The following is a 26,792-nucleotide window of genomic DNA, read 5'->3' on the forward strand; positions in this document are numbered from 1 at the left end:
TCTGCTGTTTTTACACTAATCTTTATCCTTGGAGGCGGGGCAGTTGAGGCACAAAAGACAGATGAACAAGCTGGGATAACAACACCGGCAGTTGTTAAGGAGGGAACAGTAGAAAACTAGACACTATACTTGAATGTCATAATAAGTGTTTAAATAACTATTTGTCTCTTTCTACTGCTGTGATAAAATAACCCAAGAAAAGCAACTTAACTTAAGGAAGAGATTATGTTAGCTTACTGGTCCAGGCTAGAGTCCACAGTAGCTTGAGAGTCACAGAGGAAGGAGCTGGAGGGAATTTGTCACATCAAATCCACAATCACGGAGAGACGGAGAGAGAGAGAGAGAGAGAGAGAGAGAGAGAGAGAGAGAGAGAGAGAGAGAGAGAGAGAGAAGAAAGAAGAGAGAAGAGAGAGAGAAGAGAGAGAGAGAGAGAGAGAGAGAGAGAGAGAGAGAGAGAGAGAGAGAGAGAGAGAGAGAGAGAGAGAGAGAGAGAGAGAGAGAGAGAGAGAGAGAGAGCGCAACGGGCACAAGTATGCTGCTGTTCAACTTGATTCTCTCAGCTTATAAAGCTCAGGTCCCACCCATAATTAAGACCATTCTTCCACAGCAATTAACTTAGGACACCCCCCCCCCACACACACACACCAAACATGCCCCACGGCCCATCTCCTGCTGGGTTCTGGACAATAAACAGCCCGCCTCTCACTGACCCTCTGCAATGGAGAACTGCGACACAGCAAGGATACTCAGGGCAGAAACCAAGAACGTAATGTGAAGAGCATCTCTCCTCCAGGTGTGACTATGGGCTGGAATCCAGCATGAACCTTAGATGGCTGTTTTGATGTTAACATGCAAACCTTTTTTTTTTTTTTTTAACTGAAATCCTATTTGCTCATCCTTTGGATGCATGTGTTTCTTGAGTGATTCACAAGAAGGCAATGGCTTATTCAGTACTGTGAATTTTTCCCCTATGATTTTTATTCCAAGACTTTTAGCTTTCCTATGTAGGATTCCCCTGTAATTCTACATAAGTGTGAGGAATTTTTAATTTCTGCAAGAAGATCATTTAGATTTTGGCAGGGAATACACTGAATTTAAAGCCTACACTGTCACCTTAACCACATGAGATGCATTTTTATTGATGCCTTTAATTTCTTTTTTTTTCCAAGAAATATTTTATTTTTTTATTTATTTTTTTTCTTTATTAATTTATTCTTGTTACATCTCAATGGTTATCCCATCCCTTGTATCCTCCCATTCTTCCCTCCCTCCCATTTTCTCCTTATTCCCCTCCCCTATGACTGTTCCTGAGGGGGATTACCTCCCCCTGTATATGCTCATAGGGTATCAAGTCTCTTCTTGGTAACCTGCTGTCCTTCCTCTGAGTGCCACCAGGTCTCCCCCTCCTTAGCAATGTTGTGTTACCTTACTAGAAAAGTATTTGACATCTGTGGTTAAGCTACGTATCAAATATTTTATAATTATAAAGATATGGTAGTTGGAAATGTTGCCCTGATCTTGAACTTGTGGCAATTTTCATGCCCCAGCTTCCTAGGTATGGGGTGGAGATTATCAGAGTAATCCACTACACCTGCTTGTTGGGAGGTTTTTGGCTACTCATCCAACCCACTTACAAATAATGGGACTATTTATAGTTTGTGTTTCTTCATGGTATAATGCTGGTTGGTTTTCTACTTCTGTGAAATTTTCAGTTCATCCAGTTGATCCAATCTGTTTGCGTACACTTATCTTTAGTACTGTTTATAATAATAATTTTAATTTCCACACAATATCTTTATATTCTGATGTTGATCATTGATGCCTGCTCTCTTGTACTTTTATGTCAGTTGATTACATTTGCCAGCTGTGGCTACCTTGGCAGGGAATAATCTCTGGTTTCATTGATTTATCTCTAATGCCTTTCTAGTCCCTGTTTCATGTAACATTGCTGTGCTATTTATCATGTAATTGGGCAACCTAGTTTATTTTCTCACCCCGTTAAGCTATACAACTTGAGTGTGATTTAAGATCTTCCTGGTTGGTGAATACCTAAGTGCTGCACATCCGGTTTTGGTGCTGCGCTCATGGCACCCCATGCTTCTGTTTGTTGTGTCTTCATCTTCATACTTAAATACTTCTTATATTATTTGGATATTTCGGGGGGTTTTCAAGAGGGTATTACGAGAGGGTTTTTTTTTTTTTTTTTACTAATTACATAGATTAGACAGTTTTACTGTTTTCTTTCTGTCTCACGTTCTAATGGTATCTCAGCGCGATTAGAGAATATTGCATGATGGTTGGTTTCTTAAACCTATTGAGACCTCGTTTGCTGTCTGATATATCAATCCTGGGAAATTTCTTTATTCAGAAAAATGCGTATGCAGTTGTTGGGTGAGCTGTTCGTGCATGTCCATAGACCTAACTAGACTGATATCTACTGCACTCCTTTTCCTTGACTTTGTTTTGGTCGGCACACCACGCCTGTTTACTACTGCGAGAGTAGTTAATCCTGTTACTGTTCTTGGCGAAGTCACCGTGTGTCCCTTCCTTTCAGGTTTTACTTCATATGTTATCATGATCACCTGGGAAGGGAATGCTTATCACGCATTGGGTTTTCTTCTTTGCCTCTTCTAAAGCGCTTTGGGATCACTGTCTGTGTCGGCTGATATTCATATAGTCATGATACTTTCTTCTGGTTACTGTGGGAATGAAAATCACTTTCATTTTTCACATTTATGAAGTATGCGTCTGCAGAAATCAAGTGGATCAACTGTTGAACCCACTCTGCCTGTCTCTATCTTTTGCTTCGAGACCATTATAAAGTACATGTAGCTCTAGTACTCCCTGTAGCTCTGGCTCTTGCAAGAACAGTTAAAATATCATAAAAGCGGTGCATGGCTAAACATATACAAACATTCTCATCTTTCCTTTGAACATTTTATTCTCTTACGTCATTATAAGAGTCGTGGTAATACTGCTTGTAGACAAGGAGTTTAAATTTTATGTCCTTAAATTTTAGAGCGACTGGCTAGTAGATTTATAAACCATTTTTTATAACATTAGCTTTGATAGTTACCCATATGGCCATTTCATTGAGATCACCATTGTATCATATAGTATATGGTAATGCTTTAGTGTCCTTTCCTCTTAGCCAGGGAGATTTCCTTGAACATGTTTCAGGACAGTTAGTATTGAAGACTTTCACACGTGCTTGCAGAATTGCTTCTAAAAGACAGTTTGGCCAAAGTTGGAAGGTTTGGTGGACACACACTTCTCTTTCAAAAGTTTCCTGTCCTGTCACCTCCTGCTTTCCAATGTGTCTGGTAAGAATCTTGATAGTTATCTTAGAGAGGGTTCAGAGTTTGTGACGACACCCTTCCCTCTTTTGGTTTCAAGATTCTGTGTCTGGACTTTGCCCTTGAATTTTGATTATACTCATAGGGTATCAAGTCTCTTTTTGGTAGCCTGCTATTCTTCCTCTGAGTGCCACCGGGTCTCCCCATCCATGGGGCGTGGCCAAATATGGGGCACCAGAGTTCATGTGAAAGTCAGTCCTCACTCTCCACTCAACTGTGGAGAATGTCCTGTCCATTGGGTAGATCTGGGTAGGGGTTCGAAGTTTACTGCACATATTATCCTTGGCTGGTGCCATAGTTTGAGCAGGACCTCTGGGCCCAGATCGGCCCATCATAATGTTCTTCTTGTAGCTTTCTAGGACCCTCTGGATCCTTCTATTTTCTCATTCTCCCATGCTTCTCTCACCTAGAGTCCCAGTAGGATGTCCTCCCCTCTGTCCCACTTTCCTGGTAAGTGAAGACTTTCATGGGACACACTCTGTGAGCATATACAGGGGGAGGAGGTCATAGTCATAGGGGAGGGGAGTAAGGAGAAAATGGGAGGGAGGGTGGAATGGGAGGATACAAGGGATGGGATAACAATTGAGATATAATATGAATAAATTAATAAAATATATTAAGAAACAAAAAGCAAAACAAAACAAAAAATTTTTTTATTATACTGACTTCATTTGGACCTACTAGAATTCTGGTTAATTGAACTGTGCTGAAAATCTTGAAGGTTCATGCTTATGTCTTTCATCAAATCTGGAACTGTACCTGCTATTATGTCTGCACATAGCCTTTTCCCTCTCTTCTCTCTGAACTCCTACATGAGAGCATGTTAGTCTGCAGAAGCCATCGCTTAGGTCCTTTAGTATCATTTACTTCTCTCAACATTCATTCTCCTTTCTGTCCCAACAAAATAAATTCCATTACTCTGCCTCCAAATCTGCAGGTATGTTTTTCCCTGACTGTCAAAATTGTTTTCTAAGTTGTTATAATAAAATGGTAAATCAGTAATTGGACATTTTGGTCCTAATATTGCTTTTCTGATTATCTTATATAGTTTCATGGTCTCCATACACTACTTACTTGATTTTCTCCATGTCTTCCCTTAGTTCTTTGTACATCTTAAAAATAGCTATTATAAAGTCCTTATCTACTAGATCAGCATATATATATATGTGTGTGTGTGTGTGTGTGTGTGTGTGTGTGTGTGTGTGTGTGTGTGTGTTGCAGTTTGGGGGACTGAACCCAGGACCTCATGCATAGTAGACCACTAAGCTATATCAACCCCCACCTCAAGCTTTTCCTTTCCTTTATTTGTAGACAAAGCCTCACTAAGTTGTCCAGACTGGCCTTTAACTGCAACATGTGAACCATCTACTCTGGCCTCACAAGTAGGTAGGATCACCGGCTTATGCCCACCCCTCTCTGTTAGGACTTGATGCCTTGGTTAAAACCCTGACATTGGAATTGAATGATGTAATAGCTCTGGAAATGAAGTTCTCTCTTATCCAGTATTTTGTCATTGTTTGTTGTTGTTGTTATGGTTTTTATTTACTGTCTTGTTTTCTTATCTGCCAAGGACCAGCTTTGGATATAGATTTAGGTGTTTGAGAGTTGTTTAAGCATATGCGAGTACCTGTTTTTATATATATATATATATATATATATATATATATATATATATATATATATATATATATATATATATATATAACAACTTTCTGATAGTCTCTGCATATGTGGTTGCGTTTAAATGTCTAGCCTTTAAAGAATGGCTCCAAATAATGTTAAAAAAGAAACAATAGGAAGTCTATAAGAAAAGTGCATCAACCCTTTCATTGTTCCTTGCTCACTGCAGACAGGAAGACAGGGGCTTCCCAGCACAGGAGACAAGTGACGTATGCTTGCTGTTTCTGCCTGTCCCTCTGACCAGATGCACCAGTTTCTACTCAGAACCAGTTCCGGACATTGGAGGGACACCCTGGCTCATCAAGTCTGCTATTAGAAGATGTACACAGCTCCCGATTCTGAAATTTGAAGTAGGAGGCAGGTAATTGCTAAGCAACAAACCTCACTGAAATTAATTTAAATTTAATATCCATGCATTCAATTTTATCTCAAATATCTACTTGAATTTTAAAACTGTATCTATTGAAAATTAATGCTAAAATAATAAATAAAAAATAAAATAACATTTATTTTATAAAATCCATTATTTTGAATGATTTTTTAAAAATATCATGTATCATAAACAAATCAATACCATTGCATAAAAAATTTTTGACCACCCAGTCAAACAGAAATCAGTTGTTTTATTAAAGATGAAATCATGCTATTACAAAGAGAAATCTTGTCTCAAAAAAACCAAAAACAAACAAAGATGAAATCATGCTTTTGAACTCACAGCATTCAGACTTATATGTATTAATAAATTCCATGTATATTACTATCCATGTTAAATTTAAAAATTAAATTATCAGAAAGTCACAAGTTTATTAAATTCCTTCTAAGTGTCCAATTTTTATGGCAGTAAACTTTGTTTACTGAAAAATATCTCATATGTGTGTTCAAATAAGTTCTAGTATTTGGAACTTTTAGGATTCTTTTTCAACAGGATCATAAAATTGATGTAAGACCTATACAGATTTAATAGGGAAAATCTGCTACTGAGGAGCTAAAATGAAATTCCCAGCAGGCTTTATTTATTTTGTTGTCAGCTGAATTGTTACACAACTCATGATTCTCTCCATGACTAAAAATTCAACTTAAGGGATGTTCTAAAAGCTATTTTAGAACAATTTTTAAAATAAACTTTAAAAAGTCATACAGAAAGATGAATAAGCTTTTTACTGTGACCAGTAGCATTTTTCAGATGGACAGAACAAATCCTCATTAATCTCACAGGAACCAGGTGAGAGTTCCATGTGCATTCTAAGCATGTGATACTTGAGAAAAGCAATCCTTTTGGTCCAGAAATGATACACACACTTTACTAATGAAATACTGAGCACAGAAGCTCACTGGACAATGCAGGCATGTAGTGGGTCAGGGAAGAAAGCCTTTACATTGTTAAAGCCACATGCAACTGCCAGTGTCAGTGGTTGACAACAGGCATAGTACTTTCACTTTGCAAACTTGTGTTCTAGGTTTGCTCTAAACCCCATATACAAAACATGTACACACACACACACACACACACACACACACACACACACACAGAGAGAGAGAGAGAGAGAGAGAGAGAGAGACAGAGAGAGAGACAGAGAGACAGAGAGAGAGAGAGAGAGAGAGACAGAGAGAGAGACAGAAACAGAGAGAGACAGAGAGACAGAGAGAGAAACAAAGAGAGAGAGAGAGAGAGAGAGAGAGAGAGAGAGAGAGAGAGAGAGAGAGGAGATTATGGAAAATTCACTCGCTCATGGTTAGTAGATGAAGTATAACAGAAAACAAGACACAAGAATATTTTATAGATTAGGTTTTTAAAGGTTTACTTTTGAATGTGTAGGATTATTATGAAATGAACATGGAAATTTATATATAAATGTTATAGAATTACAAACTGACAAAATAAATTATAAAATAAAGTTTGTATATATATGTTTTCTATATTTATGTCATATATAGTCCTTATAGTAAAGTACAAGTGTCAAATTATTGCTGTATATATCAAATTCACACATGTCAATTTTTGTACTCAACATTTTGAGTTTGTAATTTTTAAATCAAAAATTCGTTTTTCTTATTAACATTTAAAGTGGCAATAATATAGGAAATATATGTATACATATATATGCACAACCTAAAAAATAAGCTTGATGTTTAGAAGTGATAAAAGCCAAAACTCATGTGCTGTTTTTTTGCATTTACAGAGTGAGTTTTCATCTCATCTGGGTTTGTATGCAAATGAACATGGCCTGAGCAAGAAGGCACCCAAACTCACAAAGATGACAGGGCTAATATGAGGGCTAAACTATCTTTGTGATTTAAAATACTTCTTCTGTTAATGACTGGGTTCAGTAACAAAGCCCCACAATAATATTAGTGACTGAAAGAGAAAGAATTTGAACCCTCACAATTTCTATTTGATGCTCTAAAGGCACTTCAAATAACATACATTTCAGTAAAAACCATTTTTTTTTAATTAAAATCAGTCCTTTTTTGACCCTAAATTATACTATCATCATCTGGATTGCACCTCAAAGAAAATCTTTTTTTTTTTTTTGAAACACTAAAAATGAATCTTTATTGTGCTTAAGGTGTCTTCACACATTAAAATGGGCATAGGCATTTGCTCAGTGAAGTTTGGAATCTTGCTTTTAAATTTCAGAGGCTGACTTTGGAAATCTATCTGGCGCTATATCAGAAAACTGGGAATAAGGCTTCCTCGAGACCCAGATATTCCACTCCTTGGAATATACCCAGAAGATGCTCCAGCACACAACAGGGACATATGCTCAGCCATGTTCATAGCAGCCTTATAGCCAGAACCTGAAAACAGCCTAAGTGTCTCTCAGTAGAAGAATGGATAAAGAAACTGTGGTACATATACACTATGGAATACTACTCAGCTATTAAAAACAAGGAATTCCTGAAATTTGTGGACAAATGGATTGAATTAGAAATGATCATAATGAGTGAGTTAACCCAGAGGCAGAAAGACTCAAATGGTATATACTAACTTATATCTGGACACTAGCCCAAGGGGCATGTCCCATGAAAGTCTTCACTTACCAGGAAAGTGGGACAAAGGGGAGGACATCCTATTGGGACTCTAGGTGAGAGAAGCATGGGAGAATGGGGAAATAGAAGTATCTAGAGGGTCCTAGAAACTACATGAAAAAATTATGACAGGAGGATCTGGAACTAGGGGTCCTGCTCAAACTATGGCACCAACCAAGGGCAATACATGCAGTAAACTTTGAACCCCTACTTAAATCTAGCCAATGCACAGGAAATTCTCCACAGTTGAGTGGAGAGTGGGGACTGACTTTCACACGAACTCTGGTGCCCCCTATTTGACCATGTCCCCTGAATGGGGAGACCTGGTGGCACTCAGAGGAAGGATAGCAGGCTACCAAGAAGAGACTTGATACCCTCTGAGCATAGTCCCCATCCGTCACAGTCACAGGGGAGGGGAGTAAGGGGAAAATGGGAGGGAGGGAGGAATGGGAGGATACAAGGGATGGGATAACAACTGAGATCTAATATGAATAAATTAATAAAAGGAAAAATAAATTTCACAGGCTGAAACTTTCCCATCATTTTCATTGCATTATCCCATATCAAAATGAAGAACTCGGGATGGAGAGCCCTTCCGGGGTCACAGCATCGTTTCTGAAGAATGCTTTAGAGCTCTTCAGTGTGTTTCTCCAGCACTGATGGCTACTGGACCCAGAGATGCTAATCATCTTGTTCCACAGCAAAGAAAAAAAGAGACTATCTGAAAAAAAAGGTCCCAGGAGGCTATGCCCTACTGAACATTTATAAATAAAAAGAAGTAAAATAAACGGAAAATATTTGTGATCGGAGTAATTAGAATGCAAAGAAGTGAGGAAAAAGAGGAAAAAATCGTCTGTGTATCTCCGGTAGCATGGGCCGTTGAACAGGAATCAAGAGAACTGCAGTCCAGCCTCTACTCTGGCTCTTTTGTTCACACTTAATGCAAAGAAAACCGAGTCTTCTTTTAAATATCGATATATCCTCCACTGAAAAAGTAAAGCATTTTTTCTAAGATAAATCCACTTTGACATGGTATATTTTAAATAAGTTTTTTTTTTCTTACTATGGCAATGCTAAGCTATACTTTTTAAAAAAAAACAATATGGGCTACGTTGCCATGGTAACATTTGTAACTCCCTTTGAAAGATACTTATAAGCATTATAATTTTCTTAAAATGTATGGGATATAATATGGTGCTTGGGATGTTTGTTTTTCCTCTAATAATAATATCATGATAGTAAGTATTAGCATACAACTGCCTCCTGTTTAACAATTTTTATTTATGGCATAAGGTTTGTAATCACTGCTCTTTTTACACATGAGTCACATACAGAATAGTATTATGTAGTTCAGTAAATATTAGTGCGAGCTTATCTAGATGGGCAATGATGGCTCAGGCCTATGATCTCAGCTGCTCAGAAGACTGGGGCAGGAGGGTCACAGGTTCAAGGCCTTCCCAGGCAGTTTATTGAGACCCTGTTTCAAAACAAAAAATGTAAAGAGGGTTGGGCATAGAGATGAAGGGTAGAACACTCACCTAGCACACGGGAGGCCCTAGGTTCCACTCAGAGCTGAAAAAAACATTATCTAAAATTGGAATGGAAGGGAAGCCTTCGTTCAATGAGCATATACAGGGGGAGGTAATCCCCCTCAGGAACAGTCATAGGGGAGGGGAATAAGGGGAAAATGAGAGGGAGGGAAGAATGGGAGGATACAAGGGATGGGATAACCATTGAGATGTAATATGAATAAATTAATAAAAAAATTTTAAAAAAAGGAATGGAAGAGAGCTCTACAAGAAAAGAAGGCAAAAGAAATCTTCACAGAAAATCATAATTACAACATAAATATAATCTTACTCTTTGTAGTCCTTCATACCAATCATCTTGCTCAAACCAATGTGAAACGCAAGTCATCCAAGCCATAGACTGTCTGCACTTTACTCCAGTCAGCTGGAGACCAGTCAGCGCCTAAAGTAACAACAATGTGTTTCAACCACACACGTTTCACCAGGGCCTCCCTGTGAAATCATGCTCAGTGCAGGAAGCTAAGAGCAGACAAACACTTCAACTGAAACAGTTTCAATAGCTTACTAATAGCTGTTGAGAGAAAGTCAAGTCAGGCAACACAAACCTATACTCTACAAAAATGAAAACTAAAATAATTTGATGTTGTGTAGTTCCAGGACATACTATCAAATATTAGGCCTTATCCTCACATTCTAGAAACATCTTAGATGTACTTTTCTTTTAATAAACAAGCAAACGATTTATAAAAGTTAACAGTTTTTTTTTTAATTCTAAAAAAAACCAAACAAACAGCAAGCAGAATATGTTAGTTGTGTATTTCTGTTCGTTTCTGTTACAATTCTCGAGAGAGAAATCATTTTTCAGTTAGTGAACTACCAATCAGGCAACTGCATCAAAAATTTAAAGATTATGCATTGCTTAATATAGCACTAATTAGTCAGAGTGACAAAAATCACAATTTAATATTAGTTTAGTTTTATTTGCTTCTGGAAAAATTACTAGTTATAATTATATACATTACAATATATATGGAGTATGTGTTTGGAATCTCAGGCCTCTACATTCCTCCTTTTTTTTTTCTTTGGTTTTTCGAAACAGAGTTTCTCTGTGTAACCCTAGCTTAAAAATATTTTTAAAAATTTGTTCCTATACTATCAAAGTTACACACACACACATACACACACACACACACACACACACACATTAATATCTAACACTAAGAATGATATGTTGATTATTTGTGTAGATATAAAGTGTGAGTTCTCCCAAGGCCCACTCCTCGCCCCCCCCAAAAAAGTCTATACTTTACTGGATAGAAGATATGAAATATTTGCTAGATGACTTGGCACACATGGTATCCAGAAACTCTGCCATCTAGGGGTAGTACCCATGAATAAACAGCACATATTACTGATAACTTGGAAAGGATTCTTAAGAATGCATTCAGAGATGAAATGAGAGTGCTGAAGTGGCTAGCCAGATCATATACTAAAAAGTTTTAGAGGTTAAAACACACACTAGATTTGGTAAATGTGTTTTGTAATCATGTCAAACACCAAGTGGACATTACGTTCATATAAGCCCACTGTAGTTATTTTTAATACATTGTTGATGTGGTACAAAACAGCTATGTCTTATTTACTGGTACATTTTTTAAAAGCACAACCTTAGGTGTTTGGATGAGAATGCCCAGTGAATGCTCACTTCATCTATGGTTCCCCAGCTGGTAACATTGTTTGGGGGAGGTTTAAGGTGTGTAGCTTTGCTGGAGGAAATAGGCACTGGAGGTGAGGTTTTTGTTGTTGTTCTTCTTCTTGTTTTTTGCTTGTTTGTTTGTTTTTACTTTAAAAACTGTTGCAATTTCCAGTTAGCTCTCTGCTTTTTGTTTGCCTCTGAAGATGCGAGCTCCTGGCTTTCTGCTACTCCTGCCATGCCTGTGCCTGCTGCCACACTGTCACCACTATGCGGACTCACCATCTGGAACCGTGAACTCAAACCCGCTCTTCTTTCTGTAAGTTGCCTTGGTTAAGGCATTTTTTTTTTAATCATCCAAAAGAAAAGTCAACAGTACAGCTACTTGATGTTTTTGAAAGATTATGTTAGTTTTAATTACGCATATGTGTGTCTGGGAGTATGTGCAGATGAGTGGGGGTACCCTCAGAGGCTAGAAGAGGGCATCAGGTACCCCAGAGCTGGAGTTGGAGGTGGTTGTGAGCTTCAGTATATGAGTGCTGAGAACTGAACTTGGGTCCTCTGCAGAAACAACACGTGAATTTTAACTACAGCCCTATAGTTTAACCTTATTTCCAATATTAAAGACAAACTAGTTTCTGCCATGTCATACCAGACTACATTTTAACATGTATTCCTTCGTTGTGTTCCGTGTATTTTGATTTTACTTCATTTGATGTCAAAATGGTCAACAGGGTTTGTTTCTTACTCCTTTCTGAGGGGGCAGAGTTGACACCCTTAGTTGACCTCAGAGAAAATGCACATCAAAGTCAATAACCAGTAACCGAGACAGGAAGGAACAAGTCACCATGAGATTTATTTCACAGATTTGCACCTCAGAATCAATGTCCATCTGTGTATATGTCTCATTAACCACAAATGTCATCAGGTCACACCAGGAGATTACTGCACAGATCACACTTAGCAACAAAAGGAAATGATAAAAACCAAATGCTAAATGTTAGCACTTAAAATAAAGATAATGAAGTAAAGTAATTTTTTTAAAGGCTAAATACTTACCGTGGGCATAAAAACATTCAAACCTACAAGGAATCTGTAATCCTAATATTAATACTGATTTTTGTATACTTCTCTCTGCATCTTAACCTTTCATAACTTCATCATGGGTGGACTCCACATCCCTTCCCTATCACCTTTGAGGCTGACACACAACTTGCTTTGCCCAGCCATAGATGAGCAAAAGCCACATCCTCCTTTCTACTTCAGTCCATGACAGTAAGGCTGTTTCAAATACATCTCTGTGTTCCTCGCATCAGCATCACAAGCACATTCTATAGCAGGGCTTCTCAACGTTCCTTAATGCTTCGAACCCTTAATACAACTCCTTATTTTGTGGTGACCCAACCTTAAAGTTTTTGTTGTTGTTGTTGCTACTTCATAACTGATTTTGCTACTGTTAATAATGTAATAATGTTAATAATGTAAATATCTGATGTGTGATATGCCATCCGATAAAAGCGTTGTTTGATAGCCTGCCCTGGTCATGACCCACAGGTTGAGAACCATGGTTGTGTGGCTATTCCACTAATCTAAGAAGGACAGTCAAGAAAAATAACACTCTGTTTATTACCTAAAGGATGACCTCCATAATTCCTGCTTTGATTCTACTTTTAGATTTGTCATTCCTATTTTATTTCCTAATTCAGACACAGATACTGACTATGACTCTGAAATATTGCTCTTTTCTTCCTATTCTTTTTATACTACTAACCTTCTTTCCTCCACATTGTCTTTTTCTTACGTGCTGTAATAAAAGTACAATTAATTCCTAAACATAAGGTGTGAGGTACAGTATTAATTTGGAATACCTGGAAGTACCAGGTGAAGATTGAGTTCGCATTTGTGTTCACAGTCCTTCCCACAAGCTTCAACCAAAGCCTTGAAGAAAGAGCATCCGGGAGAACCCTTCAGTGCACTGATAAGCAGAGTCCAACTCACTTTTGATGTACACAGCCTTGTTACACTCTACACTTTGCTGGATCTTCCTTTGATTAAAAAAAACAAACAGCCCTTCAGCTTGCTAGAGAGACGAGAGGAACAAACACCTACATTCCTAAACTCCTTCTCCTGCTTTGTTTTTTCTTCAGGAAAACATATTGGGCCTTATCCTCTGCCAAAATAAAACATATGTTTGTCACTGCTGGGCGAAGTACAAGAACCCTCTCCTTCTGAATACTAGGCATACCAGTGTCTGGCTGTCACAGAAGGGACTGTGGCCCTAGGGCAGGGGAAGAGCCTCACCAATCTTCCCTAAAAGCTCAGACTTGGAGTTGAACATTGTGCTACAATCCCCCACTGAGACGACACACTAGCTCAATTGACATATTATTAATGAATTGTCTAGATACTGTGACATCATCTGCACATATAACTAAAATATTATCTTCATTTAAAAATATTTACTGAATATGTAGTTATCTATTTCTCATGAGTTTAATTGTAATCTATGACTCAGTGGTCATGACCCAAAACTTTCAGTAAAATAATTTATTAGAATCTTTAAGTCACTCAAAGTCTAAAACTATGGAAAAAACAAACAAAAATAAAATGATACTTGCATTTCAGCAATAACAAATTAACATTAACAGAACTCTAAAATGTTCTGCATGCATGATGATATATAATACTTTTTGGTATTTTACTATATGATGGAGTTCCAAGAGCTATTTAATATGATTTCAATTTCCAAGGAAATCTATCTCAAATTCCTGCTAACTACACTATATTTATAAGAAACATGAGTGCAATCTATCAAAATTCAGAGAATGGCATTTCATTTTCTATGAAAGTCAGCAGGAAAACATAACGAACCATTTTACTTTCTATTAAGGCTGTACTTCCTGTCCAAAACACATCCTTGCCTTCATGGTTTTGTAAAACACAGAGTCAATAAATTCAAAATGTTCTCGGTAAAGCATTTTGTGGAATGCATAAGGTATGCCCAAACTACAGGCAGCAGACGATGCATGTCCCAGGATATCTATGAATGTGACCTAACACATTTGTAGATGGCGGCGGTACCATGTCACCATGTCAAAAGTCTGGACACCTCTAAAGGTGGATGTAATATTAGAGAAAATCAATTTAAAGATAAAAGAAATGTATTGCTATGTAATAAATATATACGCATTTCTATAATCAATAGGACAGAGCCTGTCATTCCCACTAAGAGAGCATTCCATGTCACCACAACCTTTATCTACCATGGACTTGGCCATGTCATATGAGGCTCCAGCACATATCTTGGATCTTCACATTGAGGGTATAGGCAAAGCATGATAGATGAACGAACTGAAAGAAATCTGAATCTATGGATACCTGGAATCCATGAATACCTCTACCATATTTTCTTAAATACGATGGAGAAATTAGTTTCTATTTTGTTCATTCTGTTGTTATTTTGCATTTTCACTGTTGCGTGTCTGGTAACTTAGGATTCTACTTAGTTTGGGTTAGACACATTCTCTCTTCTTGGCAACTACCTCTTTCACTTGTGGGTCCTGTCTACCCACCCCTCTTTAAAGAACACACCTGGCAACCTTTGACCCCACTTGTACCAGGCTATTCATATGCCTTTCCCTGAACAATGGGATGTTTCTCTTTCCTTTGGAAACTATACAACTTAGACAAACTCTATCCACAAAAAAAGTATCTTCGTGCCTGAGAAGGAGACCAGAAAGGCTGATCTGGCCTGAACTGGTTACAGGGGAGTGCACAGTGAAGTAAATCTCATGTGAATTTTTGGGAGAATCTCATATTTATTATACTATGCTTATGCATAAGTGGTGGTACATTTGATTAAGATTAGTAGAAAAATAATTATATGACTTAATTTATCAACTAAAACACAGGACAACTCTAATTATGATCTAGTAAACAAACCCCTCCTCTTGAGGCCCACCAAGGGAGGCCTCAAACAATGCTTTAAGCCCTTGCGTATCTTTACTCATGTGGCCCACTGCTCTCTTGCAGTGTAATTTGAATTTTCTATTGCTTTGGTTTGAAAAATTTCCCTGTGACATTTAGAAATGTGTGTGAGTTTCTAAACATGTTTAGTAAAACAATATGTGAAACTCCATGTCTCTGAATGCATATACAATGAAAGCATATACAATGGCTAAGCTCCAGAGAGAATTTCCAAAGACACAAAGCAGAAAAGAAACAAAGCCCTGCTTTGGGAAATTTACAGCACAGAAACTGGAGACACAGCAGACACTGTACATTACCTAATCAATAAGTACTGAGAGTTATGTAGTCCCTTTCCAATAGAGTCCCAAATGATTTTGATATAAATGGAATTAAATCAACCTTAGGAAAACGGACTTTTTAAACCATTTTCCAAAGAGGAATGCTGACTGGGTTAAAGTCAGTTGTAATTCTATCCTCAGTGGGCAATTTGCAGATGAAATATGGGCATTTAATCCTGCTTCTGGTAATAAGTTGTAGGTGACAATCACTGGTGCTGTTTTCCCAGACTTTTGCCTTAGACATTGATGACTCAAAACAAATTACTGTTTACATATAGATAGGCCAGGAAAGGAGCAAGCAGGCTTGCAGCAATTCTTACACGACTGAGACACACTATCTTCATCTGCCTAGCTTTATTAAGAGTGATGTTTTAGTCAGTGGTATTTCTATAATGTATGTGCACTTGAATTTATTTCTAATGACACAAACACGTGTATGCACGACATGTCACAGCAGCTACTTCAAGATAATAATACACAAGAGATTCAAATGGAAAGGGGGAAAGGTAATTTAATGTATTTTAGGTACTCAAAAGGCTATACAAAAGAAATAAAGGTAAACATTCTTTTCCTACACCTAAGATGCAGATGACAGAAATAGAAAAGAGTGCAGTGCGAGAATGGATAAATAAATAGATGGGGCTAAGATGGTGTCCAATTCTGTACCCCATGACATAGAACGTGGACTGCATTTCCCATGTGATGCGAAGTCTGTGATGCATTTTAAACATAATGGCGATGTTTGCAAATTTGGTGGTTGACAAATACCATCCTAATACTACGCAGACGGCGGGGGGGGGGGGGGGGGGGGACAGAACAGCAAAACACGAGCTAGATAGAAAGTAACAAGGTCGTAAGCTAATGAGATAAGGGAAGGCGAGGCACAGGGAAGACTCAAGGAAGGTTCTACACCTATCTCTGTCCTTTAGTAGAAAGATCATAGGTTGAGTAGAATTTTATTAATCTAGTGCATCAGCATCTGTGGGGTGTTCCGGAGAGAATCAACTCATAAACTAGGTTTATTTCACTCACGGTTTTGGTGCTGTCTGACAGTGAGTGGTCGGCCCTGCTTTTTCAAAGCAAACCGGTGGGGCTGAATCAAGGCAAACAAAACAATGCACCCCATGAATGAGACATGATAGGCAGGAAGACGGGCTGGGGGTCCCACTGTTCCCTCCAATCACAATGCTAATGATCTGTAGATGTCACTGTGTCTCAGCAGGGCCACACTGCTCACAGTCCTCCCCATACAGACCTCGTTGGGGGGGGGAAGGGGGGCGGGCGGGGCGTTGGGGGGGGAGCGGGGGGCGGGGCGGGGCGGGGCAGGGCGGTACCCAAGCTCCAGCCTATAGCCGACTCATTTCATGCAGACAGGACATAGTTGGCAATGGCTAGAACCAATGCAGAAATGGAGGCTTAGACCAAAGCACGGGGAGCAGAGATGAGCATTTTGTGTATAATTTCGAACCCCTCCAATAGCTAAAGAATTAAGTGGAGGAAATGATAAAAGGGATGATCAAAAAGTGATCAAAAAATTAAAAACACTCAACAATAAATATGCATCAAAGTGAACATTTTGAGGGGCCGCATACTTCCAAGAGAGCATGTAAGATTATAATTTAAACGTTTGCCTCAATCCAGGGATCAAGAGGTAGGTGGCTGCTAAACTTGCTTGCTCACTCCTGTAGTCCCAGGCCCAGGGAGGCTCAGGTGAGAGGACTCTGTTAGTTCTGGGATCTATAGTGTGTTATGTGAGACAGTGAGATGAATTGAATTTTCTGATGCCTACAACTAAAAGATATGTTATCTATACTTATTATGAGTAAAACCACACAAAAGTAGTATCAGTCAAAATAACATCTCAGGGCTACATTATAATCTAAGAAGAAATCACACAAAAGACAAGAAGTAATAAAAATTGACATCATAGCTGCTTTTTGAGAGGTACTATATCTAAAATGGACCACTGATAAACTGATAAAAATTCAAAAGCCTGGATCCCAGAAAGGATGTATAAACTTGTTACTAACTCATTACATGTCCTCACTTAGGGGGGGAAAAAAAGAATTAGGTAAAAGTAAAAAAGTGGGCTGGGGGATGACTCAGTGAGCAAAACATCACCACAGAAGCATGAAGACTTGAGTTCAAATGCCCAGAGCCCATGTGAGGCTGGGTACAGCAACGTGTTCTGTAATCTCAGGGATTGTACAGAGAGATGGGAGGAAGTGCCAGGAGAATCCCAGAAGCTCATAAGCCAACAAGTTTGCTGTATGCAGCTCTCTAGAGCAAACAGAGGTCCTGTCTCAGGCCTGACCCCCCTCATGAGAGAGAGAGAGAGAGAGAGAGAGAGAGAGAGAGAGAGAGAGAGAGAGAGAGAGAGAGAGAAAGAGAGAGAGAGAGAGAGAGCACGAGAGAGCTATCACTGTATCCAGGACTATGCATTCATTCTTCCACAGTCTTCTGAGTTTACAAATATATATTTTAAGTGGTGTGTGCAATTGGAGAGAATTCATGTTGAATCATTTCTCACTGTTATACTAAATTAAAAGCCCAGAGATATAGCTGGCCCTGGTGGTACAGGCTGTTGTAATCCCAACTATTTGGGTAGTTTAGGCATAGGAATTGTAGGTTTGAGGCTTGTCTTGGGTTACAGGAATGTTCAAAGCGAACCTAGGTGATTAGTGGGATCCTATCGCAAAATAGAAAAGTTAAAAAGACTTGGTGTATTACAGAGGTTACATGTTTGTCTGTCATGTGTGAAGCCATAGGTTCAATCACTAATGCTAAACAAAGTAAGTGGGAAAGAAGAGAAACCAGATTTCAAATCTGAGCTACAGTAACTGAAGAATTGTGCTTTCACTGTTACACAAAGTAAATACCACTCATCTATGAAAGAAATTAATCAAAATATAATCTTTTTGTTTTGTTTTGGTGTTTTGAGATGGGGTTTCTCTGTGTAGCCTTGGCTGTCTTGTACTCACTTTGTAGACTAGGCTGGCCTCAAACTCCCAGAGATTCACCTGCCTCTGCCTCCCTGAGTGCTGGGATTAAAGATGTATGCCAACAAGCCCAGCAAAAAACCATCTGTTTGTTTGTTTGTTTGTTTGTTTGTTATCTTATTTTATAATAATTTATTCAGATGTCATCCTGAATGTTATCCCCTCATTTGTAAAAATAATCTTATAAATATAAAATTTTAGAAAATAATTTTACCCATATTATCTTACTAAAATTATTTGAACAGAAATTCTAGGCTTTTGGATATTATGAAAAACAAAACTATATAATATGAAGATATTGTAATTTTTAAAATATGTTAAGCAGAAAACCCTGAACATGATGATGAAGATAACAATGAAGACAGAAAAATTTGAAAGAAGATAGATGTTACACACAACTAGCTATAAAAGTTCAAATACTAGGTTTTGTTTGCCGTGATAATGGGATTTAGGAAAAAGAGATTTAAAAAGAAGATAATAATTTAAAATAGTTTTTCATTTAATATACATAATAATTAGATAACCATTTTCATTCTTAGGTAGAAACTTATGCAGACTATTAAGAAAATTTTGATTTAACAATATTTCATCATTTAAAAAATATGAAGTGACAGTCACAAATTGTTTAAAAGCCTTTATGTTAAAGTATGTCACTAAATTAATATAAACATTTCAATAAAGTATATTAATATACAAGGAATTATTATAAGTACATTTATTTGGGAAAAGTCTGCATGTACCTTAAATAGCATATCATTAAAAACAATTACATCTATATATAGATATGTGCACACACATTAAAAATTAAATACAGATCACAAAATAATTAGCTATTTCTGAGTGATAAGATTTGGGAGAATATATTCCTTCAATTCCTATATATAATTTTACTCACCACTTCTCAAATAATTTATATATTAAACAAATGTTCTCTAACCAATAGATATATACTACTTAGGAAAGGAAATTCACTCAACAAAACTGATGAAAGTAATATTTTTCTATAACTTTTAGTTTTATAGAATGGGAGGATAAGCAAATGTTTATAAATATGTATATACACACACACACAAATATATATATATATATATACTCAGATACTAGGTGTGATTGTTCAAAAAAATGAATCAATAGATATATAATATAAAATTTCAAATATACAACATATATATATATATATATCATACACATATTAACATGATTTTTGGTATAGAGAAAAAAGCCAGTAGCAGTGTTCAAAATATGAATGCAAATAGAGACATGCTAAAATTATGCTCTAATTATACAATTAAAGTTTGTTACTGTTTGGTGAAACATGTGAAAATTACCGAAAATTGGCAGGATTAATTTTAGACATCCCTTTGGCTCACAAATACCAAAATCTTCCTGTTCCCAGGATTTATAATGCCAAATAACTACTCTCCTCACAGTGATACTGTTTTATTACACATAAACAGGATTTTTTAATTCTCCAAATGAGTTCATCATCATATGCATTTCTCAGGTGTCTGGCTGTGCAGTTAACTTAGACGTTTGCTACAAGTGAAGCTGTCTGACTCATAGGCTGCTTAATTCTAACGAGGCACGACTGTGGGTGCAGTGTGTCAGCACACCCCCACATGATGTATATGTACAGCCGAGCTAGAGAAGTAGTGACTAAAGTCAACAGCAGAGACAATTTACCAGAAAAGGTCTGTCTCGGATCTTTTACGAACAAGGAATACTCTCTTAAATTCCTGTCATTCTTGAGTTTATGTTTTATATGCTTTGACCCAACATTTTGTATAACAATTCTCAGTGTATGTCAATTCCTGATGTTCTTAAAAGATTAGATGATAAAAATAGGTCACAATAAGAATAGCATTAGCCTGCTTTGAAATCCTGGATTACATGGTGAGTAGAAAAGAATAAGGTTATTAAATGGTTTTAGTATGGGCTTACAAACTGTTCACTTATAATAACCTGTGTAAATTTCAATTTGTCCAGAAAAAAAAAAACAGGAATTGTATGTGAGGTCTAATACTTGGTATCAAGCAGAAAACCAAGACACCAATTCAAAGAGGTAGAAATGAATTATTTTCACCATCCATGTAAATGCAGTTTTTATGTATGTAGATATGTGTTTATATGTGTGGAGATGCTCATATGTGCGTGTATGTGGATACCAGAGGACATCCTTCAAGGTCATCTTCAAGATATGTCCTTCTCCTCTGAGATAATGTCTCTCGTTGGCCTGCAGCTCCCCAATTAGGCTAGAGTGCATGGTCAGTGAGTTCCAGAGGTCCTTCCATCTCTACTTCACCAGTTCCTTGAAGCTAGTTAAAACTAAACAAGATTTCTGGGAAACTTGATGGGAAATTCTGATTTAACAGAGAAGCTAATTTATTGTCTATGGAGCTCTCAGAAAAGCTAATGCTCCTGGTCAAGGAGAGTTATAGATGCCATTTAGTACCAAAGCAGGTGACAAGTCTTTAAACACATGCAACCTTAAATATTTAACTAGAGGTGCACTGGGTTGGAGGACCAAATTGCAATCACCAAAGACTTAGAGGCCAAACTTTAATTGCATTCATTCACAAGCAAATCAGCAAGTTACAATAATTGTGGAAAGGAAGTTTTTGACCAGTATTTTCTGTAAAAGGTGTCATGTGATGAGATCAAATACACGGATATTGTCTGTTAGGTGCAAGTATTTTTTTTTAGCAATATATAAGCAATTTACACTGTAACTATTCAAAACGATTGAATTACTACAGGAAGAGTTACAGTGAGTGTGAAAATGTTGGGAGTACGTGTGCGACTCTTGAGAAGGACTGAAGATTGCTAGGAACCCAGGGCCTGAGAGGTTCTAAACTAGGCTTCCATTTCTAATTTTGAGGGCCAATCTGAACGCCTTTGGTCCTCATCCAGAGGATAACACTGCTCTGCAGATCCTTGCATCTTAGATTCTGAACTGATTCCTTCAAATCTGTTGTCTTATTTCCATCTAAGAAAAAAAATACTAGATAGAAAGATCAGGTGACTTATACCTCCAAACCCAACACTCCAGAGGCTCAAGCAGTTGGATTGCTGTGATTTTCAAGCCAGCCTGGGCTCCAGAGTGAGCCGCAGGCCATGCTCGCTGCCAGTGTTAGAGTCTAACTCAAAACAAAATACCACATAATTACATTTTCATTGAGATTTACTCAAATATATATTTATGACCAGAGAAGAGAACAATATATAAGCTATTATGAAGTAACTACTCAATTTTCAAGACCTTCGTGTCCAGATATTTGTGTAAGCAAATGAAAGCTAGCAGACCATGGTGGAGCATGCCTGTGATGCCAGCACTAGGGAAGGCAGAGGCAGGCAGATCTCTTTGAGTTCTAGGGCAGCCTGGTCTACAAAGAGAGTCCAGGACAGGTAAGGCTACACAGAGAAACCCTGTCTCAAAAAACAAAACAGAAAAAAAAAAAGAAAAAACAAAAGAAAACAACAACAACAAAACCAAAAAACCAAAAAAAAAAAAAAAAACCCAACCAAACAAACAAAAAACCCAAAAACCAAAAACCAAACCAAAACAAAAGAGAAGCTGTTTTATACCACATTAAACATGAGTGTTCTGTGTAATAAGAATTACTTTCTGCTTTCCAATTACAAAGTTTTCTACATGTATAATATGACATGTACCTTATTGTACATGACATGCCTAGAAAGTTACCAAATTTCATTATTTAAGCTGTCAAGAACTGGCAGTGGTAAACAGTAAGCTGAAGTACATGGCAAACTACATAAGGAACTCTGTTTTTGAATTCCCCACCGCTGAGCATTTGAATCTATGAAATAAGCACTATATGTTCTAAGATGCTCATAGGTACGTGGAGATTTATCTCAAGACTCTCTGCCAGGGCTTACCTGAACATGATACTTACCAACCAACCTTGACAAAGCAGATGACGTTGGGGAACTATCTCATATAGTGTCATACTGTTGATGAGTTATATCACTGCCAGTCTCTGTGTTGTTGGGTTTTATAAACTGGAGTTCTAGGAAATTGGAGGTTGCCTGACAAGCCATCCTCCTTAAGTATTTATAAGTGGATACAACCATCGTCTTTATCATTGCAAAGAGAAACATTGTTTCCCATAGCTGACAATGTGACAGCAAAGTCAGAATGCTCCTTCCCCTTTCTTCTCTGACAAAGTCTACCAAATCTGAAATGACTGGATTTCCCTTCATTCTCTCTAAAAATGATAATTTTCTTTCTACATCTATTGGCTGCTTGAGGGTTCTCAGCTCCACCTGGATCGAAGCCTCGGCAAATAAGCTTTTCAAATCCTGGCCTCTAGCAGTTCTGGGTTCTCTGAGTGTTGGCATCTGGGGGTGTAACAGGAGGCAGTTGGAAGTAGTAAGTCCATAGCCCTATGCAGGGCTGGGGCACGGAGGTCATTAGCCATATAGGTGTTACCAGCTCTCAGTCTCCGGTGTGAGACCTTTGACCCTGAAGATTCAGAACTCTGACACTTTTCTAGTGCTCAACATCTGCAGGTTCTTTTCCTCTAGCCCTGGCCACTCTAAAGCTTTCGGCTGCACTTTCAATGATCCCTGGTCACTGTCAGCTAGGGACATCAGCCTCTGTCTCAAAACAGGTGCTCCAAAACTAGAGTGTCAAGTGTGGTTGGGCTCAGGCAGGCAAGGCTTCCCCTCCTCCACAGGCAGCAGCATCCATGGAGTGGATACATTGTGCCATCCCTAAGGACTCCACCTCACCCACCCTTTCTTCCACACTCAAGCAGTGATTGCTGGCACCTTGTGCTAGGAAACCTGCCCCTCTGGCTCTTGAATTCACTGTTATGGAGTTCTTGCTTGGCGTGAGACATGTATCATCAACAGTGATTTTAGCAGAGATTTAACAGTGCTTTACAGCTTCATGGTGCCCAAGGAAGAGGTGAGTTCTTCTTGGAACTTTTAAATAATACCAGATGAGAAACCAGTTTTCCTGTAGGTTTTGTTTCTATAGCAGATTCTCTCGAGGGAATTTTTAAAATTCTCTTTAGGCATTCACATGTAATTACTTGCTCTCAAATCTCAAAGGCACAGTCTCATTAACACTGGAAGAATGGCCATGATATTATATGATCATAGGCACCAGAAGAGTCCCTTGTAGCCTAATGTGCTTCTAACTCAAATGAAAGGACATGATTAATACGCTAATAAGAAATCCTTCCCTGTCTCCTAATAAGGCTGCTTTAAAAATAAAATATTCTCTGTATGATATCCATCCATGAAGATACCCTGGAAATCATACGACTAACACTTCAGCCTTTCATGCATAGAAACAGCATCACCGTGAATGGCTAACCAAGCTGATTATGCAAACAATACTAACTACTGCTAGTGTTCCCGTAAGTATCAAAGTTTAACTAACTCTAGAATAGGGCAATGCTATGTTAATCTTTCAAAGTAATGGAGCATTCACTTTAGTCTCCATTACAATGTTTCAGAAAATAAAATTAGCAAAACGTTAATACATTTTATTAATAACAACACAGTAACTATCCATGTTGGCCTTGTCTGGCTCAGCAAGTTGAAACAAGCATGATATACATCAACCAAACATAACACAGGTTAGGTTATATTCTTCTCTGAATGATTAAAAAAGCCCTCTTAGCTCATCTCTGCTTAGGCTAAAGGCTTCAAAGCTATTAGCTGAAAACAATAGCAAAACCCAACCTAACTCTAGTTGTCTCTACTTAGAGCAGATGACTTTTAAAAACTAATTTTCTAAGCTAAGTTCACTCATACCTTTCTATCCATAGTATTATATATTGTGACAAAAGGGCAATTTTAGAATTCGAACATACCAATTTTTAATTACAAAATTAGAAAAATAAACTGTTTATGAGTCAACTACCTACAGTATTTTCCCAGATGTGTCTATGCTTCTTCAGCAATTTCTATTAAAATTGACATAAGGGGATATCAGATCAACATAAGTTTAAGAAATCCAACTAGTCCTTGTATGTACATTTGTAGAGCTCACTCAAAAACATGTTTATGCTTTTATGGGTGTCTTTCGAAATAGATCACTAGTTGATTTTGTTTAGAACACATCCCAAGAACTCTTAATGTCCTAAAGATACCATCTGTTGCATTACACCATAAATAATCCACTAAAGAAAGTCTTTCAAATTTCTTGAACTGATGACTTTTCAGAGTCACTGAAGTTTGTCAGACAGCCTCAGAGTTCTGCCTTGCAACATAAAACTATGGCGGTGCCCTTGCTTACCCAGGCTGCTTCAGCAGCACCTTGTAAAAGGAATGCTCTTTCCACACAGGTTACAGTCACTAGTGTGACAGTGTTACGTTCTTCCCATTCGAAATAATAAGACAGTTCATGAACCCACAAATGCATAAAATACTTCCATCTTCCTGAGTTCAAGTTTTTAAATCCTCGTAAATTTGCTTGCATCTAACTAACTTTTGGTTATAGTAACCTAGATATTAAAGTGCTAAATTGGCAATTGCAATCTCATATTATTGAACTTAAAATTAAATATGTCGTGCCCCTTAAGCTAAGGGTGTGTGTTTAGTTCTTAGTATTCTTTGGAGGATAGTTCGTTCTGAATACGTTAGAAATGTAATACATCTACAAATCTATGTTAAAGACATTTATATGAAATCAATGTGACTTGTGTTGGATACATGGGTCAATTTTTAGTGTGTTTTATTCTAATTGATTTTAAATAGCATAGTTTTTGCTCCTATAAATATTTGCATACAAAAATGGATATATGGGGAACAGAACAAGAAAGTACTTTCATGATTTCCTTAATATACAATAATCTTTTCTTGGGTTTAGTATTACCATTTCAAAGGGAGAAGGTAATCTATGCACTGCATGAATAACATTCTCGGCTCTAGACACTTAATAACCTTAAAAATAAAATCAAACATGAGTCTAGAAACAACCTCAGCTTCCATGCAGGCGGAATCTACATACATGTTGAGTCCTTACTATGCCTTATAATACTCAGGTGTGTGGCTGTAAAACTCCAGGGATTAGCCCCGCTAGGCACCACAGTTTGCACAGCACTGGAGGAGGCACGGAGCCCTAGTCTGCGGCGAACTCACAGGGCTGCTCTCTGAGGCGAAGCCAACTCACTCAAACATCACCCTCTTCCACCTGGCGCAGACTGGCGTCTCCTACTCTGCCACCCCACCGGGAGCCTTACCTTGCGGAGACAGCTGCTGCAGCCGTGGACGTCGACCGGTGCTGAAGCAGGAACGGCCGGAGGGAACGCCCCGGCCCGCGCACCCGCCACGCCCTCCCCGCCGCCCGCTCAGCTCTCAGGGGCGGGGCGGCCCTGAACATCCCTGACCTACAGGAGGGTTCCGCCCACCCTCCACAGTGCAGGGTGGGGCCGACTGCACGCAGGGTCCCGCCCCAGAATTGCACGTGACGAGCACTCTAGTGTCTGATTGGAGCATTTGGGACAGGGAGGCGGAAGGCCCTGGTGACCTCTGGAAACAGGGCAAGGAGCGAGTTGGTTACCAAGCAACGTGACTGCTGTACAGAAGGTGCAATTCCTAAGCACTGGAGCAAGGCTGCAAGCCGAACTTGGACAGTGAGATTTTAAAAGGTGAGGCGGAGGGACTGTGATCCACCAGCTTTGTCACTGCCTAATATTCCACATCGAAGCTGTACCGTATATAACACTGAGTCGAATGAACTAGAAACAAGCCAACTGGCTTCTACATTTTTCTTGAGCCATTGCTTGGAATGTTAGTGTAGAATGCTGTCTGTCCCGCACTTCTTACCATCTGATTGGTTCTTTTAGCCCCATGAGCCACACCTGTAAATGATATTGTTTCGATTAGTCCAGCTGCATACAGTTAAAATATCTATCCATACGGTAAGCAAAACATATTTGCCCTGTGGACTCTCGTGAAATTCAAATGTTTGCTGCTGTTACTCATGTAATTAGGATATGTATTTCTGAAATCGCTTCTTTAATTAGGTCCTTTAGTCAACACATTAGAGGAAATTGGCCTTTATGTTCTTGAAACTGACTTTAAGCCCAGCGTGGTGGCATATGACTTTAATCCCAGCACTCAGGGAAACAGCAGGCTGATCTCTGAGTTCGAGGCCAGGCCTAGGAAGCTAGTCTACACTGAACCAAGACTACTCAGAGAAACCGTGTCTCAAAACAAAA

At 38.3% G+C, this 26,792-nt stretch overlaps 1 protein-coding gene across 8 annotated transcripts in view; it reads right to left on the reverse strand.

Moving 5' to 3' along the window:
- The window catches only part of WDR17 (WD repeat domain 17), an 86,691-nt gene extending 60,730 nt beyond the window's left edge, over positions 1–25,961 (reverse strand). For 4 of the 8 annotated variants that reach the window (XM_084758348.1, XM_084758342.1, XM_084758343.1 and 1 more), the window contains exons 1-2: positions 25,812–25,961; positions 9,927–10,037 (exon numbers count right to left, since the gene is read on the reverse strand). In XM_084758348.1, coding sequence (XP_084614474.1) covers positions 9,927–9,992 — 66 coding nt within the window. In that variant the 5' untranslated portion in view covers positions 9,993–10,037; positions 25,812–25,961. Of the gene's footprint in view, positions 1–5,286; positions 5,307–9,926; positions 10,038–25,811 lie in introns of those variants that run through there. The other 4 variants (XM_084758344.1, XM_084758346.1, XM_084758345.1 and 1 more) reach the window with 3 other exon arrangements.
- Between the last annotated feature and the right edge of the window lie 831 nt (positions 25,962–26,792).

The sequence above is a fragment of the Acomys minous genome (genome assembly GCF_964271855.1).
Source record: "Acomys minous genome assembly, chromosome: 15".
NCBI classification, from domain to species: domain Eukaryota; kingdom Metazoa; phylum Chordata; class Mammalia; order Rodentia; family Muridae; genus Acomys; species Acomys minous.